Genomic DNA, 19,408 nt, shown 5'->3' with positions numbered 1-19,408 from the left:
TCTTCTTCGTTATAAAAATCCCGCGCTCGGATAGCACAGTGTTTATACCAAAGATTCAAAGAGTCAGAGAATGATGATATAGAGAGTTCGGAGGGATCAGTAAGCATCACTCGATGGTTCTTAACGCACCGAGAGATGATATCTTTCCGCAGATTTGAGAAGCATGAGTAGAAACAATGGTTTCGGCATGATTACGACTATCTCATAGTTAGAGAGGCTCGTAGACATCGTGTAGAGTGCCATTAGAAACGGGTACGGAAAGTAACATTGGGGCGTACACCGGCCGCGCTGTGTTCACGTCAGTGAGTTTCAGACCGGAAAATGTAGTCGCCATTAGCGCTAATACTTCGGCGAAGACGTGGGGCGTGCCGGGCGTGCATTCGCGGGACCGGCTCTTGCGGCAGCAAGAGTGTGTGTGAGAGAGAGAGAGAGAGAGAGAGAAAGCAAGGGGAAGATAGGTTTGCCACCCTCCCTCCCTCGCGTTTCCGTTGCTTTCAGTCGCAAGTATGCGCCGAGTAGTGCGTATATATTACAAGGCCGAGAGAGTATCCCCCTTTTGCCGAGAGGTAATTCCGTTTCGCATGACCGCTGGATGTAGTCTGGGAATGGAGAGCTCGCTTTTCGTGGGATATAAGGGATGGTTCAAGCCAATAGCGTGCTAAGCTACGTCGAACAATTTAGCAATGAATAAAACAATATCTTTGTTATTAGATAGTACTTGCTAAATACGTTTCAATTAAATTAAATATTTCGTAATTGAGCGTGAAATTAGAGTTATTTAGAATAATAGTTTGGATATTAAAAAAATAAAACGAGACTTTATTTTACAAGATATATATTCTTATGCTTGAATAAGTTTTCTATATCTTTAATAATTTCAGACAAATAAATGCGTAATTATTAATGTAGAAATAAAATTGAAATCTGGGACACTATATTGTAAAAGATATTTACAGTATAGTCAGCATTTAAGGCGAATTAGTTGCGCAGCGGAACATTAAGGCATTCTTCAAAATATCGTCTTATTGTTAAATCGGCTTTCACCGAGCTCCTCTTAAATTAGCAAGCTTATTTGCTTTGACAACCGGAAAACAAGGTTTCGCGTAGCGTCTTATAAAGATGGAATAGAAACACATCAAGCTTTATTTTAAATATCAAAGTTACAAATTATTTCAGATCTCGCGTCAAAGACTAAACAAATAGAATCCCAGAATCCTTTTCTTTTAACTTTATAATAATCTCGAAAGGCATAAGCTTCTGATTTCATTAAGAGAGAAACTGTCTATTCTGTAGAGAGGAATATTAGTAATTATATAAATAAGAAGATTTCTTAAAGTTCAAACATGTTAAATGCAAAGATACACACTTTTACTACATCAACTGAAATTTTTCGCTTATTTATTAATTATTGAAATCTTATTAAAAATTTTTTTCGTTTACTTATATATTAGCGATTATGAAATTGAAAAGAGATTATTTAAAATGAACTTTAGAACAAGTCTTTAGCCTTTATAAATCGTGCTTTGTTTCATCTTAAATTTTAATTATGAATAAGAGTTTTATAGTATTTTTTTCATCAAGTTTTAGCATATTATTTAATATTCCAAGTTTTCAATGTTTAAAATTATATAATGGCACAACCTTACTGTTAAATAAATTTATGAATAAGGTTTGACAAGAATAAGGAATGTAATATATAAGTAACAAATAAATTTTAATAAGATTTTAATATACAATTAATAAACAAGCGAGACAAATTTTAGTAATGGAGCAAAGATGCGTATTTTTGCGTTTAACCTTTTTGAAATTTTGTGGAAATGATCAATTTATTTATATATAATATTACTGATATTCTTCTCTATAGAATAGTGAACGTTTCACTTTTTTTTTTTTTTTTTTTTTTGTAAGATTATTCTACGCCTTCTGAGACTATATAAACGTAAGAGAGAGGAGACTCTGGGATTTCTATTCAGTCTGAAACATCAGTGGCGGTGGAAGCCTATCTCGCGCAAAGCGTCCTGGCCAGCATTCCTAGGAGCTTAGTCTATACCGCTTAGTTATCGAGATATACAGTGCCAAACTGAGCTCCAACAACATATATACAAGCAGGGAGAGAGAAGAAGAGAGAGAGAGAGAGAGAGAGAGAGAGAGAGAGAGAGAGAGAGAGAGAGAGAGAGAGAGAGAAACATCGGCTCGAGAAACACATTCCAGCCAGAGTGAGAGGTGACCCAAGGGTTTCGAATTCCATCGACGTTTCCATCGCACGGATAGCTCCGTTAGAAGACTTCGTCGCCCTTGTCGTTGGCGTCGTCATCGTTTGTGTCTCGACCGCAACAACAGCCGCAGAGAGATGGGAAGGGGCGTATGCCGGAAGGAGAAGACCTTAAAGATTTGAAGGGATGGAAAGCAAAAAGTCACCGCTGGCAACTGAAGAGAGAAAGAGAGAGAGAGAGAGGAAAGCCATCTTGGCCATCAAAACCATGCACTGCAAGACGTGCAATTGGTCGGTTAGTGTTGGCTGTCAGACGCGCCACGGAGGAAAAGGTGAAGCAGAAGATGCACCAAAGAAAGTTGGCAGCAAAACGATTTCAGCTCTCAGAAGTCGTTAATTACTCCGCTCGCTCACTCGATGCGAGGAGACCGTCAGGACGAGAGGAGGCAGAGCTAGAGTTTTACGAGCGTTGGCGTAACACGTCTCATCGATCTGAAAAAAAGTTTACAGTCGACGCGAAGCCGAGGAAACGCGAATAAGCGAGCGCATAGGCACACATACACACATACATCAGCCAAGTAATCTTCTCATTCTTCGACGCGCTCGTCTGCGAAGTTACGGTCGCTCGTTGACCGATTTTTCAGTAACGATCAGGCGCGCGCGCACAGAGCTCAACGAGCGACGACGGATGTGTGGCTGACTATAAACGAGCTTCGTAACTTTTTTTTTTTTTTTTTTTTATCTTTTTTTACACGCTCCCGTTGTAACACTGTGACGCTTGTTATTTTTCCTTCAACAGTCAATCGCAGAGTAATACGCGATTTTACGCGCTAGACAATGCTCTGCAATTTATAACACTCATTCGGCAATAATTGTTTTTTTTTTTTTTTTTTTTCTTTTTCTTTAAATTATATAGAAATTTTACAGAGAGAGCATCTCAGCGCTAATTGGCCTAGTATTCGTTTCATTTGACAAATCTTTTATCTTTTTGTCGAAAACTTTGGAAACTCTCGAGATTTTTCCGATGAAAAATCTTGCGAATCTATAAATGCTTAAAATTGTAAGACCTTATTATTCTTCTATACGTCCCTTTATCGAACAAGTACTCGGATATACACATAAAGGTATGGTTCGCTCTCGGGAAATCTTAAGTCTTTTAAAGGTAGAAAGCGCTCCCCTTTTAAAGCTTATAGCTTTGACGTTTGACGATCGTTAAAACTTTACAGAATTGTTCAAAACTTTATGAACTGCCGCTTATATATTTCGGGAGCACCTATTATAACAATATCTGCCATTATTACGAAAATGTATTTAAACTGCTGACTTAATGATTTCACAAAGGAACTCGTTAGAATGATTAACGTGTGTCATTGAGATCATTGGCCGGTCACTAATTATAACGTAACTCTACCGATGCTCTTTATACTCGTAGGTATACCGCATGATTTTCATACTTAAGGTATCGCGTGCGACTGTATAATTAGGAGCAAACGTGCAGTTAAAGACAATTGGACGCCAGGGATGATTACAAGAAACTTGTTATAGCTTCCGTTGCGAGGGCGCCGGACTAATAGCGGTATCGTTCCTCAACTATTAAGTACGCTTTATACGGCTGTTTGAGTGAATCTGACTAAAAACGAGGAGCATCCGGAAACTTATGGAGAAACTTTCCGTCTAAATAGACTAAAAAAATCAATCGCCGAGGGAATTAAAGAGCCAGGAAGAAAAAGCAGTTAGTTTGAAAACGTAAACTTTTTGCTGAAAAGAAAAAAAGCTACTGTTAAAGTATAACCAATTGAAAGTTTCGCATAATGGAAGAGCTAATTATTCTAAAACAGAAAAAATATTAGTGCATTTTATGAAAATCTAACAACGGAATTTTTTATGTAATGGAAATAATCGAGGTTTTTTTGTACAACCTATATAAAATTATAATAAATACTTATTATTGTATTTTATATTAGACGTCTCTATATTCAAATCTAACAGAGAAATTGAATTTAAAAAAAAAATTCTCTCACGCAAAGGAGAGTCGACCGAGTCCACTACTTCCACGATCTAACCCTTTAAAAGTTATGAGTGAAAAGGAGCGAGTAGAAAGCCGAAGAAGGACCTATGTAGATCGCGATCAAACGCATCCTGCGAATCCCGGGCACAGCCCGGAACCCATTTACATAGAAAATCGACGTTAAGTCAATTCCCACGAATATGCGATCGGGCGGAAAAACGATCGGCACAGCCGTCGCCCGGGAGCATTACACCGATCTATATATGATCAAACACGTCCGCGAGGTATTGGGCGTCATTTCCATAATTATTGCGTTAGCTATTAGGAATATTCTGCAAACGGAATTTAAAACGCAGATATACGTCTCGTTATACACAAGAGCAATAACGATGCCTCGTTTTTATTGTTTAACTCTCCACGATTCGAAGGTTTTCTTTTTTGCGTTGATACCTTTTTTTATTCTCCATTTAACTCAATGATCCGCGATCGATATCGTTCGATCTTATGAAATATCGACGCCGGCGAATGTGTCGGTAGATTCGGTCGGTTCTACGAGCTACTTGTAGCCTTCGCAAGGCCGGATACCGGTCTTCGCTCAGATGCATATCCCTCTTCTACTCGACTCTGGGTATTTGCATAGCCGCGTGTATTCCGCCCTGAAAGAGCTTTCCGCCCGACTGATCCTTGTCGTCTCCCGACCACCGACGTCTTTTCCCCATCCATATCCGCGATGATGAAATCTTGTGTGTTACTGCGCCGTAAAAGTGAAATGGAAACTATCGAATTTTTTCGCGGACTTTGCGCACCCGGACGCGCGAGAGAGAAGGAGCTAAAGCCAAAACTAGTTCGCCGCTGTCGTCGCTTGCAATAGGTATTTCTGCTCCCCCGAGATGCAATCTCGCATGCGCCTTTCATGAATTCCGCCTCCGTGGCGAATACGACTTACGTCTCGCGAGATTGTTTTAAACGTGAGCACGGTGTATGCCACCTATGACGTATAATACCAGAGTTACAATGTCGGCGCTTATTCGAAAGCAGAGAAGGGTTGTGAATCTTCATGTTCCTGCACACGCGTCGCATATAAGTCATCTTTTGTATTCCGTCGTATTTTCGTCTTCTCTTTTTGTCATTCTGTACGATAAGAATGCGCGGAATGAGTACGCGATTCTTTTATATCTTCTCACCCGTGCTGCATATATTATTCGACATCAAATGAATAATTTTTACATAGAATGTTACGATAATGCCTAATCATTTAGATTTTTTACACTAAAGTTTAAAAATAATTTCTAACGGAGTTTGATTTTTTTGCAATATAACTTTATTGCAATAATTGATACCTTTTTTCATTTGACCTAATTTATTTTTATATTACCTTCTTTAATATATAATAAATGTCAAATTTTACGATTTTACAGGAGATTCCTAAAATGTATGTTCAATATAAATTTATTATTCATAGAGTTTCCTTCGAGAAAATTCAAATGTCAAGTGGTACTAAGATTAAAATAGGAATGCTCTTTAGTTAAAATGTGAAAAGTTCAGTAATGTTCTTTTCGTCCTTACTTCGCGCAACTAAATGTACATACTATGATCTTCATTTATATCCCTTTATCCTGAGATGATGCTGATGTTACATCGTCACAGTCGTCGTTACTGCCAGACAGTCAAAAGATCTGAACTCGCATTTGAATTTTAAACGGTATTCATCGATCCTCGAGGATCGATTGTTAGCTTCTTGATGACCTCTCGTTGGTATTAAGTTGAACAATTCTCGAATAGAAGGACATTTCTTTCAAGCTATTCATCTCGTGCTTTTTACATTAATCCCTTCAATCTCTGAAATACTCTTTATATTATACAATAAAATTTCATATATCACATCAATATATTTTTATTGATAAAACTTATGCTCGTACAATTAATAATATTACAAAATATAAAACGATAATAATAGGATTATATTTTGAACAACGTATCGAACAACGATGAAATAAAATTGACAATTTAACGCGACGCGTATTAAATTATACAAATATTGCGATTAGTCTTTTGATGTATTATTTCAATGTATTACGTCAAAGTACAGTTTACGATTGCCGATGCATAATATAAGTATCATTTCTTTTATATGAGATGTATCTAATTTGGACATGAGACGGCAAACTGAAATTCCGAAATTTGGAACGCATTTGCGGTTAGTCAGCCGTAATGTAATTAGGATGAAGCATCATGTTCCACTACTGAGAATCATGATTTTCGAACCGGATATGCATCCCTGATGAATGCGTTCATATCCGCACGTTAATTAACCTGATCCGCCAGCTGGCTGTCTTGTAATTTTGCAAAACATGTGCTCTTAATTATTAAGCGACTAATTTTGTCGTTAATTAATGTACTATCATCCGGATCGTTGGAGGTGAGATTATTGGAACAATCTTTTTGCATGATTCACACAAATTACATGTTACAATGTTACGCCAATCTCTTGCATCTCTTATACGTATAAGTTATATCAATCTAAATTTCTTCAAATATCTAATTATCAATACAACTTGTGTACAAGTAAAAAAAATTCTTCTATCTTAAAACTAATAGGAGGACAAAATTTTACGAATTATATGTGATTTTTCGTTATAGAAGAACAATTTGTAGCGCAATAATGAAAGTATTAGGTTATTCTTAAAGAATAAAACATTTTTCTTGGCTATTAGCTGACTTATTACTACAATGTATTCAAAAATTAAAGAGCAATAAATTACGAGACTGCAAATTTACGCAAAAAATTCAATAACATGTCCTCGGAAGGGGACAGGGAAGGAGGGAATAAATCGATGTTTCCGCGAGCATCTAACTATCGGCCATTCATTACGGTAGCTGTTCAGTGGCTCCGGAGCCGAACTAGCGTTCGTGCAATTCATACTGTGACATGATGCTTGATAACAAAGGAGGCCCAGGGATCTTCTTCCTTATTAATAGACGGTCGAATTTACCGTAACTAAGGGTGGAATAGTTAAAACCACCCACTCTTGCTGGTAAACGAAGAGCGGGAATAATGTATGACGAGCGTCGTTCTCTGGCTTTAAGCTTGCTCGATCCCAGAGGGAGGAAAGCGGCAGTGCAATAATTAGTCGTGCATGGCATAATGACGTATATATATATGTATATATTGGCGTACGTTAAATCCCAAACTTGTCATTAGCACATGAATCATCGACGGATGACGCGATTAATTATGACACTAGAAAGCCCTACAATTAATCTCTCGAACCTGCTGTTTGATCCCTGCGTGATGCGTTACTCACGTGGGGTAGAGAAAGAAGAGCACTTTCGTTTTTACGTCGCTTTTGCGACACGTTATGATCGATTGTGACGCATCACTTCATCAACTGCGAAAAGAGGTCGGTACATATTGACTTTGCTCACTTGGAATCGCTTTTTGACATCACACTTCGAGCTCTGATCATGCTTATCTTTTAACTGTGATCTCCATTCTAATGCTACTAGACTGACTTACACGAACCGCGCTATATATGCAATTAAATTAATTCTCCGCACCCGCGAATGTAATCTTCCGAAACGATAAGTAATCTTTGTTATTAATTAATTAGGCCACTCGGATGTTGAACACAATTACTTACAATGATATGTCAAAGTTTCTTTGTAATTATACATATAATATTATAGGCTGTAAAATCGATGGACTATCAAAAATATAAAAAGAAAAGAGTATTTTTTATTGCTTTTTATATGAATAAATATATGTACATGGTACATCCGTAAAAGTAATTCGCCAGGAAAGATATAGTACGTGATTTGTCGAGTCAGCCCGCTCGTTTATATAAACACGGACCCATTGTAGGAAGCGGCGCTTTCTCACCGTCGCTCTTTCACAGAAGACTTACGACTACCGCGACGGGCGTTTGTCTCGCAATCGGCCACCGACTAAAATATCGGCTACTGACAAAAACAAAAATAAAACTCAACCGTGAAAAGAGGAAGAAAAACTCACCCCGCTACATCACCAGCTGCGAAAAGACTGCCCTCCTCTCCGCTTACGTAGCACTAACTGAAAACAGGCGTGAATCGCTGCTCACTGATCACTTGTCAAACACGCCGGTCCCCATACGGAGCGCTCACAACACTTGTTAATCGTGTCCTTTGTCATCTCCCCGGATGGGAGAACGAGTCGGTCGATCGAATCGTCGAAATCTCGTCGATCCCTCGACAATTCTACTCGCTCAAGGAAAATCCATTGGCGATTGATCCTGGCTCCTGTTCACAGCGGGATGCAATCGCCGAGAAAGAAAGATAACGAAAAGGAAATAAAGAGAGAGAGAAAGAGAGAGAGAGAGAGAGAGAGAAAAAGAGAATGGATGATAGTCGCGCGCGCGGCAAAGGCGCGTGCGGTCCGGACGCGGAACGTGAATGCCGCTTGGTAGAAGCGACTGAACTCTGCCAGGCCGGCGGAGCGCGCAGGTCCTACGGAACGTCCTACGTCGAGCTCCGGCGGCAGAGCCACGGACAGGTTACTCGTCTCGCTTGGCGAGGGGAAAATACTGCCGCCGTACAACCCCCCAAGTGTCGCTGATAATTCGTCGCTTAATAAGTTTGCCCCGAAACTGGGAGTCACGCAAACGAAGGAACGAGAAAAGGAAACACGCATATGCGAGAATTTTGACGGGGATGATCGGATAGATAAATAAATGAGTAGTATATATAGCGCGGGTCGGTGAAAATTAAATTCTTGCGAGCAATTATTTTAATCTTCTTGTGCATAGGAAGATGCGCTCGTTTAAATGCTTATATTGCACATTATATGAAAATATTTATTTATGTGTGTAGTGGATTATATAAATATATTTTATAGTAATGCATAGTTATATAATATGATATAGATTACATATATTTGAGTATATTATTTTCCTATCTTGTGTGTAACATGTAATATTATATGTAACGTAATTTAAATGAATTGCGAGTAGAAATTTTTAATTGTCTCAAAAGTTTATGAATTCTTTATTAAATATGGAAGATAAACGGTATTTATTGAACATTTAACAAAGCTAATATCGTTGGTATAAAATGAGTTGAAAATAAAAATATGTAAGAACAATGAATCTGTTAAAAATGAGGTTAATAATGTAAAAGAGTTTCTTATAGAATGTAGAATAATATGTAAAAGTGCGATATAAGATCTTATATTCAATTATAAAATGAGATTTACTGAATAATAAAATAGCTGGTAAAAATTTAATTATGTAATTTATTTTGTAACGAATTATTTTGAAAGCAGTAGACAGTTTAAGCTTTATTTCTTCTGAATAACGACTTATAAAACAATTACTGCCACAGAATTTCCGCGGTTTATAGAATTCAATTTAATTAATTAATGCACATATAACAATCGGTGACAGACGGTTACGGTTGACGGTTGATGTAATAACGAATATCACGCGATGAAGAGAAGTTCGTTCGGCGCACATTTTACAAAACTGGTACTGATACTTCTATCTCTCTTTTCCGAGACTTCGGCGTCGAAATGCCGAAAGCGGTTTCTATAAAATATTGCAGGTAACGCTACCATTTTTCTGGACATCCAATTATATCCAGCACGCATTTGCCGCGAGATTTTCGTGCTCTCCGTGATTATCGCGTTTCTACGAACGTTCTGGAAAAACTCCTCGCAATTAGTCAGTCGATCGATATCACGACTGCTGCCCATTTACAAAGATATGAAAACAAATTTGCGCTAAAATTTTTCAAAAAAAAAGAAAGATTATCCTTTAATCTACAGTATTCGATGTGTTACAAATTACGTGATAGAAATATTATTTATTTTGGTTAAATACGCGTGTATTTAACCAAAATAACGTACTATATAAACATCATATTTATACACGGTAAAAAATATTTTTTACACGGTAAAAAATTTTGTGTTAAATTTAACACATTTCTCGTATCCCAATTTAGCCACTCTAATTTTAATGTTAATTTAACAGAAGGCAAATATGTAAAAAATTAACACAAAAATCTGAATTAATGTAAGATTTATACTTGTTAATTGTGTTGTTTTAATTCTTAGAAACGGTGAATATTAACTCAATGCAGAAAAGTTAAAATAACATAATGACAGTATGTTATATTAACATAAGAGTATGTTATTTAACAATTTAACACAAAAATTTCTACACGAGAAAATTTCAACAAAAATACAAAATGTTTTTTACCGTGTAAGAATAAATCTTGCACTAATTCACATTTTTGTGTTAATTTTTTACATATTATTTGTGTTATTTGTTTAGATATTTGCCTTCTGTTAAATTAACATTAAAATTAGAGTGGATAAATTGGGACACGAGAAATTGTGTTAAATTTAACACAAAATTTTTTACCGCGTACATATATCGAAAGCGGTGTGTTCGAAACGCTGATTTGTTGCGTAAACTTTGCATAAATGAATTAACTGTTTCGAATTGGTTCATTTATTCACGCATATGTTGCCGGTAAAACTCTCGAGGAGCTTATTACTGGCTAATACTACTTTGCTCCTTATTTATGACCGGACAACGGCGCGCGTCGCGCCTGTGTAATACGTGTGGCTTGCGAATATCGAGTTGCCGCGATTCACCATGCATAATATTAGCACGATATTATAGTTCCGTCGTGGATTACAGGAGAGACCGAGCCGAATACCAAATAAGGATTTTACGACTGTCTAGGAAATCCGTGATTAGGTTCTCAACTATGCGAGCTGAGTCGCGCAACGTAACCATCACTTGCGCGCGTTCGAGCATTCGTAAGCTCATCGACATGCTGGCGGTTTCCTGTCTGGATATATTGATCCAAGATGAAGCTCCCAATCTATTGTTTTAGCAGAGAAAATATTATAAACTGAAAGATAACAATGTTTAAATCATGGTAGATAATCTGTCCTTAAAAATATAAAACACGTTATTCGGATTATATCCTATAAATATTCTGTCTGACTGTGAGATAAAATGTATATTATTAAGATGTTTTCATTGTATCTATATCTGACTGTTGAATTAAAAGTTAATCGAGTCGGAAGTAAATTACGTTAAATCACTGGTGAATTTCTTTTGTGGCAAAACCAGAAATGAGTTTATAAAAATGGTAAAGTCTTTATTCCTACAATTTGTTCGTGGCATACGCGTACCGTTCGCATTTAGATTCCGTGCCAGAATTCACTTTGCGAGTTTCATTCCATGTCTTTACTTCTGTTCAAATTAAAATTGAAGGAAAGAAATTTAAAAAATTCACGACAAAGCTGTTGTTTGTTGAATTTGTTTCATCTGATTTATGCTATAAATGAAGATATCTATTGAGTGCGTAAATGAATCAGTGATACACTACTTTAATTGAAATATTAAGACTATTTTTATATGTACATGCTTTAATTAATAATTATTCTGTTTTAATTTACATTAACATAATGCAATGTTGAAATTTAGGAAAGTTATATTAAATGCAAATGTTAATAGGAAGATAAAACACATTAATTAAACTTCACAAATATTAATGTTTTTTAAATATTTACTTTATTATATATTTAATCTATTTAAATATATATTTAATTATTTATTTCATCAGCATATATAAATTTATTGTGATTATAAATTAATTCTAATATTAATATATTTTCTGAAATATAAAAGTTTGAGGCACAAACGGCTGAAAGGTTTTATTACTTCGCGGAAAATACGAGCTATAAAAGTATTACTCATATAAAAATTTTAATAGTCGTTCTCTTCTTAATAATTGAGCAGCGCAAATTACCTAAAAATTGCAGAGAATACGTACGATCTTAAAATTCGTCGATTATGTTTGCGCAAAGATTATTTCAGTCACGGCTGATTATTAAATTTTCGTCAATTTTGAATACTCATTTAATAAGATTATTTCGGTGGACGCCTTAAATATATTCCGCTGCGCCCTAGAGGCGTCAGTTCGCGGTTAAACAGTTTCTGCCTGACAATTCCGAAATCGATTTGAGCGTTTACGTTTTTTTGCATATGATTTATTAATGCACGTAGCAACACGAGGCGTTTTGCATGATACTTCGTCTCAATTAACGTCACCCGCTTTCGCGGTAGCGGCTTTAAAAGTGATCGAAATAGACAGTCATTTAAGGCGTCGAAAATATGAAGAATATTTATTTTGTGTATCTGATAACAATAATTAAAATATTTTTATAAGATACCGTTTGAAAAAAAAAAAAAAAAAAAAAAGAATGAAAGGTATCGATAAAAGTATCAAATGTGCATCATGCGTGATGTTAGAGAAACGTATGCACGACTAATAAAATTGAGATCCTTGCTGAAAGAGGACGATCATTATCGCACAGTGTTGGAACACGCGACGGCACTTTAATGATTTTACGTATGTCGTCGACTCACAGGTTTCGCATGCTTCGCGCGTGTCGCAATTAAAACGTAACGATCCCCCGTCGTGCACATAGAGATTCGACCGGACGTGTCGTGCACACTGTTACGTCTGCTGTCGATAATGTCATCTGTTTTACTTTCCGGAACGATGAAAGAAATCCACCCGTGAGCGCCTCGTGCAATAATTACAAATACATAGAATGTAATCCGCTTTTACACGCGTATTAAACTTCAGTAATATATAATTGTTGATTTCTAATTACATACTCTCCATAAATCGACTAATACCAAAATAATTCTTTTTACAGATATTTCTCCAAAATGTAATCATACTTGCGGAAATAAGAATCGAGAGGACAAGAAGGGAAATGTCAATCATGAGGTAAGAATTTTACAATTCTATTAAATAAATTGCAAATGTTTAGGTCATATAATTTTATTTTTAGTGCTTTTAATTATTGAACGATAAAAAGAAAGAAGTAGGTGGACATTGTAAAGTTGGCATAAATTTAAAGACGCAAAGAAAGTTGTTTACAAAAGTTTCAAAGCTACCGCATTATAAAGCTGATGTATTATTTAAAATAAGTATATTATCGAGATAATTTCGCAAAAGTAGCGCAAACTTTTTTTTAAATTTACGGTAAGAAGTAGTGGCGCGTAAACTTGTTTGTAATAAAGGTCTCACTTTCGAATACTTTCGGCCCGCGCATGCACGTGGACGGCTTATTTATGACGGCTGCGCCGATAATTCGTCATGCTACGTCGTAGCACAAGGCTGTGAGCTAACAATTAAACGATTTTGCTCGCGTGCAAGCGCAGCAGTTGCAGCGCAATCATTGTCGTGCGCTCACCCACGGCTAAATTGCAAGCCACCGCTCCGGGACATTCTGACTGCATTCGACTGCAGTATTCGCGGCGCGGGACTTTCGACACGATCCACCGATTTTGCCGTGCGCTGCAATTACACTCGGAGCGGCTGACGATACGCTCGCCCCGAGTGCAACGACGAGGGTGGCGGTGGCGGTGACGGTGGCGGTGTCGGCGACGATCGCCACTTTTCGAATTATTATTACGTGCCTGCCTTCGGCCCGGGAATACTCGTGACACGTGCGCTCGTTGCGCTCGAAACACGTGCGACCTACTACCTACCGTTTACTTACTTGCACCGACCGACGATGGCGAATATACATGTGTACTTTGTCCCTAAAGCTTCTGCTGTCGCTCGAAGCAAACAAAATTTCCGTTTGTTATTACCGTAAATACCAGTTCGGCTTTCGAGAAATTTTGATCTCAACTTGAAATGTAATGAGAAATTCTTTCAATTTTTATCTCAAAAAATTACGTCGATTTATCGCGTTCAGCGAATTTGCAAATTTTCTTACATTGCAGGATTTTAGTGCGAAATATCGCGTGAAATTAGAAATGCGCTTCAAAGAGATAATGCTGATATCTGGAACTTATTATATATATAAAAAATACGTCATGTAATTATTTAATCTCAAAACCATGGACATGATTATTTTATTGATAAAGGATGGAACAGATGCTCTAATCATTTATTTGATAGATAAAAATCGTAATAATTGATGACAACGAATAAATACATTCGGGTAGGTGATTCAAATGAACGTGGCAACACATCCAATGTAATAATAATTATTAATGTTTATTACCGCTTTTGATTTAATAAATTCGTAACGGATTTATTGAATATTAAAAAAGACATTATGACATAATGGGGCAAAGCCACTTTTGACATGTGTAATAATATAACGCGCATCAATGTATGGCCGCGCATTGTTCGTTCGACGCACTTGACACCTCTCGACGTACGATAAACGAGAACGATTATTGAATCCCGAATTAATGATTAATTTCGCTTGTAAATGAAGATATACGCCGCGCGCGATGCATTATGTATTAACATTATCCGACGTGAGATACGAACAAAAACACGTTCCGGCTCTCTGATGAGCACGATCGGTAATAATGTTATCGATGTGCGAGCGACAATCGAGGCGCACGGCGTGCTTTTATAGTTTATATAAAGGGACGAATTTCAAACACCCAACGAATCGACGCGACGGAAACAATTCGGTCCACCACTAACGTTGCCGTTTTTCAAATTATTACAGAATGATCTTCGCGTGCGAAACGTTAACGTATGCATCGCCGTCGTTACGTTGAAATGCGCGTTATTTTATCACGTGTATATTCATACATCTATCTGCTGCTTACAAATGAATGTGTCGCATTAGCGACGCATTCATTCGTACGTTCGTTTCGGAGAACAAACAAGCCCACGTGCGCAAGTACGGTTAACTGGTATCGTTTAAACACTCATTTACCGATAAGGATTAATAATTAATTTAGGACTCATAATTGTACGATGCGTCGTCTGTATCGTGACGCATCAATAAATCCGCGGGCCGTTGATTTGTGTATATTTCGATGTATTGGCGGCGTTAATACAGTCTTATTTAATCGTTCACTCGTTTCATCAACACATATTATTTCCGTATATGAGAGACAAAATGGAATTTGTATCTTTTCATGCGATACCCCGAAGCTAGAATGAATGCAACGGAAACGCGCGCGTATGACAAAGGGCATTTTATAACAAAATCCGGTTCGCTGTTTTTCCACGGTTATAAATACAAAATGTATGATAACGGAGAGGCCGGCACTCGTTATTTCAAATTCCCTCGAAATTCGCAATTAATCGATTACATGTATTTGCGGATAAACGACAAATAGCATAGCAAAAGAAATAAAGTATTAACTTCGATTAATATTTATTGCAGTTTATTATATGTTTCATTGAAAGTATATTTTTCTCTGTTACTACTTATTATTTATTTATCCGAGGTATAGAAAGGAAAGGATACATAAAACATCGAATAAGAGTTAATTAATTTCGTGCATGTTTTTTTTTTCTTCAAATCGGAGTTTTAAGATTGCCGATTATAGTTGGCGACTTGAAATTGAATCGCGACTTTCGCGTTATCGATCACATGGCTTTGTAATATCTGATAGAACGCGTATTCGCGAAAACGGACAACTCGTTTCCATCCATTGAGGATGCGTTTTTTTTTTTTTTTTTTTTTTTTTTATCTAAGAAACCATCGAATTTTGCCAGGAAATATCTATCGCGTCGCACTGCCGAATACCTGACGGCCGCAACGCAACATCGCTGTCATCGTCGTCGTTGTCGTCGAGACAATATACATACACATACATACATATATGGTATTTCGGCGATGCAGCGCGCCAGGCATGCTCCCCGAGCATGCAGTTATGCGAAAGCCGAAAAACCCTGTTCGCAGCTCGGCGCGTCTAATGTGTCGCTGACACGGTTTCTGCTGCGACGAGGAGGATTTGTAGTATATACATGCGCAATGCGCCCAGAAGCAGGAAGCTCTTACAAATTTCGGCGAAAATATATATGATAAATTTGGAATTTTACTTTCGCCTTAAATAGGTTTCTCATTATTTTATAGGAGATTACAGAAAGTAATTTAAATTGAGTAAATTTATTAAATTGATTTAATTAATACCAGAGTAAAATTCCATATATTTGCAAATTATATATAATACATTGTGTATAACATATTAATTACGTGTGCACAAATAACTATATTTAACGATAAAATATTTCCTTTTTTTCATTTTATATATAACGAGCCCGAAAATGCAACCGTGTAAAAGACTACCGATCATAAATCTTGTCGCTGTAGCAGCAAATTTTCTACCTCGCGAAAATTCACGGAACGACAGAAGCGTGACGTCGGTGCGTGTCGCAGTTCGTCACGCAATATTGTTGTCGTCAGCGAGTAATCTTATTTAACACGCGGTCGGACGAGCGGAGAGATTTTCGCGGCGGGAAAATCGCGGGACGTCGAATGCAGGTTTTCGAGACATTCAGCAGTCTGCAAAACTCGGGTCCTCGGGTACTCTTTCACCACCCTCGGTTTCTCGGCGTGGTTCCGAGCAACGGCAAGGGAAATGGGAAAAAGAGGAGAGGTAAGGGAAGTAACTGTACTCCCTCAAGAGTATGGTTACCTGGGACTCGTGACGTTACGGTTCGACAACTGAGAGTACCTACGTACTCGCTCTTTCCGCATCCTTGAGCCACGAGACTCGGTTCTCTCTCTGCTCGATCTCGTCGTATTCACGACGTACCACTGTGTGTTACGTATATGTGGCATGCATACACGTATACATAATGTGTCTCCGTGTTCGCTCACGCAGCAGGGAGACGAGAGCGTTTCCAGAGATTTTGTCGAGCGAGAACCGTCCTAGCGAAATTCGTATGACGTGGCAATGTGACATTTTATCGAGGCCTCCTACCCTGTTAAAATTGTGTGTGCATATATAAAAGGACTTTGAGGTTTCGAAGCTATAATTGTCGAAGAGTGTATATTTTTTCCTTTTACGGCTTGTTTGTCGCAAATAACCGAATCTTAATTTGAGAGCTTGTATCTTTTTCTAAAATTTGTAATAAAATGTTGAGCCTAAATTTGTTTTATAATTTCTCATCGAAATATAATATGTACATACGTGATTGTATATATAATTTAAAACCAAATTTCTTAGAGATAATAACACTACTGTTGATAAACATGTAAAAATACTTGGCACGAGAAAACGGGACATGAGATCTCAAATGAAATTCCAGAAATGTCCGACTTGATTGAATCCCATAAATATACAGACACTGCGGAGCAAATACGAATGCATGTTCCGGGATGTGGAGGAGAAAGAGAGGGAGAAAGAGAGATGAAGCTTACTTGGCAGAGCCCAGGAATTCGGTTGCACCTGCGAACGACTTTATCGCTCCTGGAGGAGTGCAATTACCGTGCCAACGCTGCTTCCCAGACTCTCCACGTCCGATAGTCTAAAAGAGTATTTTTTCCATGGACGAGATTGATTCTGAGAGAACTAAAGTCCTGAAGGCTTATCGAGATTCGCGCCCCACTTTCCTTTCATTTCTACCATTCTTCTTTCTCGTCTTTTCTTACTTCTATTTTGTTCCCCAACCGGACGAGTTGTCCTTTGAACAATCGACTGGCACTATGCACTACGAATAAGTACGTGATTCTTTAACCTAGATATAACTTAAAGAAATTAACTCGAGCAAACAAACCGAGAATATGAACGATTTTCATAGTCATTACTGATGATTCGTTATTGACTTTCCTTTGACAATTAATATCAAGTCAGTCTACAAGTTCGTGTTATTTTTATACAATTTTTTATGCAAATATATATTTGTCACGGTAAATTTCTGGAATAGATAACATAATTTTGCCACACACACACACACACACACACGCGCGCGCGCGCGCGCACACAATAAAATGATTTGTAAGTTTTAAAAATAAAGTATACATATTATGAAGTAGATTTCAGTTTAACGATACGTTCGAAAAGAACTGTAATAAGGATATTAAGAAAATTAACAAGCTAATTAAATTTGCACGTTATAACTCAACTAACAAGATTGTGAAATCGCAGCAATCGATGTTACTTCTATTAGGAATGAACATCGACGTTGCATGATGCGGACCTATGAGCAGACGAGCATTTAGCCCGAGCTTATCCCGAGATCTCGGTATATTCACGCGGTAATACTCGACCATTTATAACCCCACAGTTAAAGGGCATAAATCACGGGGGAAAGTAAATGTACGCACATTTAAGTTACTACCGCGGACGCGTGGTGTACGTGCCATCTCGCCATTGTTCCGACGGCCAAGATTCACGACGCTCTGCTTGCCCAGCTTTTGGAATATGATCTTGCTCTTTAATGCATTGCGAGAGAGAGAGAGAGAGCTACATTTGCTTGCAGCTTTTCCTGCAAACAACGTATCCCGCGCGGTGAGATTGTACTCGACACTTTAATGCGATCAGCGCTACGATGAAATGCTGCTAATAGATGCTTCATGCGCATATATTATTTAGTAAAATTATAGTTTGGAGAAATAGAGTTTTAAATTGTTACAATTCTAAAATTCCGTTAATGGTACGAGAGCCGTGTAGAACTGAATGAAAACTTGTTTTTTAATCCGTAATAGTAACTCGAGTTTTCAAACGCGATTGTGTAACAACTTTAAATATATCTAAATTGCGCGAGAGTTTGAAAATTGATCTCCATATAGAGCGGAACGACGCGGACGTGTCTGTGACCGGGTTGAAAATGTATATTAGAGCGGCGAAAGTTACAGTGGAACTAATTTGACGCAGTGGGCTCCTTTGGTTTCACGGCCTGTGAATCTCAATTTTATGTACGAACTTGTTCAGCGAGTTGCTCATTCAAGTTGGAATTAGGTGCGCTCTTTTAAAAAGATATTTAAGTAGTCATAATGAACATTTGTTACGGTATGACACAAAGATAAAAAAAGAACGACATCAAAACTTGATAAACAATAGGACAGCTCGATAAAAAGTACAAATATTTTTTCAAGTATTCAATATCTAGAAAATATATAAATATGCGACGAGGAGAGATTTATTGAACTTTTCAACATATTAATTCGGAATAAAATCATTTTTAGAACTATTGTACATCCTGCAATGATATCTCGCAGTGTAACTTTATAAAAATCTATTTTTAAGCAGCTAAAATTTCCGGAATATTTTCGGCTGTTCGATAAAAAGTGCGATCGAAAGCGCTGTAAATATCGCGGAAAAGGATATACTCTCAATTTTTTCATACGAGTGTAATCGGATGTTTAAAATTGCGCTTAGAGTCGCTTCTCGATATGCGGGCGACTGACG

General features: G+C 37.4%; 2 protein-coding genes across 10 annotated transcripts in view; one reads left to right on the top strand and one right to left on the bottom strand.

The window, feature by feature from the left end:
* Nucleotides 1-8,550, bottom strand: part of LOC140665022 (opioid-binding protein/cell adhesion molecule homolog) — a 189,015-nt gene extending 180,465 nt beyond the window's left edge. Inside the window, exon 1 of the mRNA XM_072890691.1 lies at nt 8,233-8,550. The gene's annotated coding sequence lies outside the window, so the exon portion shown is untranslated. The remainder of the gene's footprint in view (nt 1-8,232) is intronic.
* The window catches only part of LOC140665025 (uncharacterized), a 196,793-nt gene that overhangs the window by 75,035 nt on the left and 102,350 nt on the right, over nt 1-19,408 (top strand). For all 9 annotated transcript variants that reach the window (XR_012046530.1, XR_012046536.1, XR_012046535.1 and 6 more), the window contains exon 2: nt 12,937-13,010. Coding sequence is in view for 1 of the 9 variants with exons in the window: in XM_072890696.1 (XP_072746797.1) it covers nt 12,937-13,010 (74 nt within the window). In the remaining 8 variants the exon portion in view is untranslated. The remainder of the gene's footprint in view (nt 1-12,936; nt 13,011-19,408) is intronic.

The sequence above is a fragment of the Anoplolepis gracilipes genome, chromosome 4 (genome assembly GCF_047496725.1).
Source record: "Anoplolepis gracilipes chromosome 4, ASM4749672v1, whole genome shotgun sequence".
Lineage (NCBI taxonomy): Eukaryota > Metazoa > Arthropoda > Insecta > Hymenoptera > Formicidae > Anoplolepis > Anoplolepis gracilipes.
This window is presented reverse-complemented; position numbering and strand designations above follow the sequence as displayed.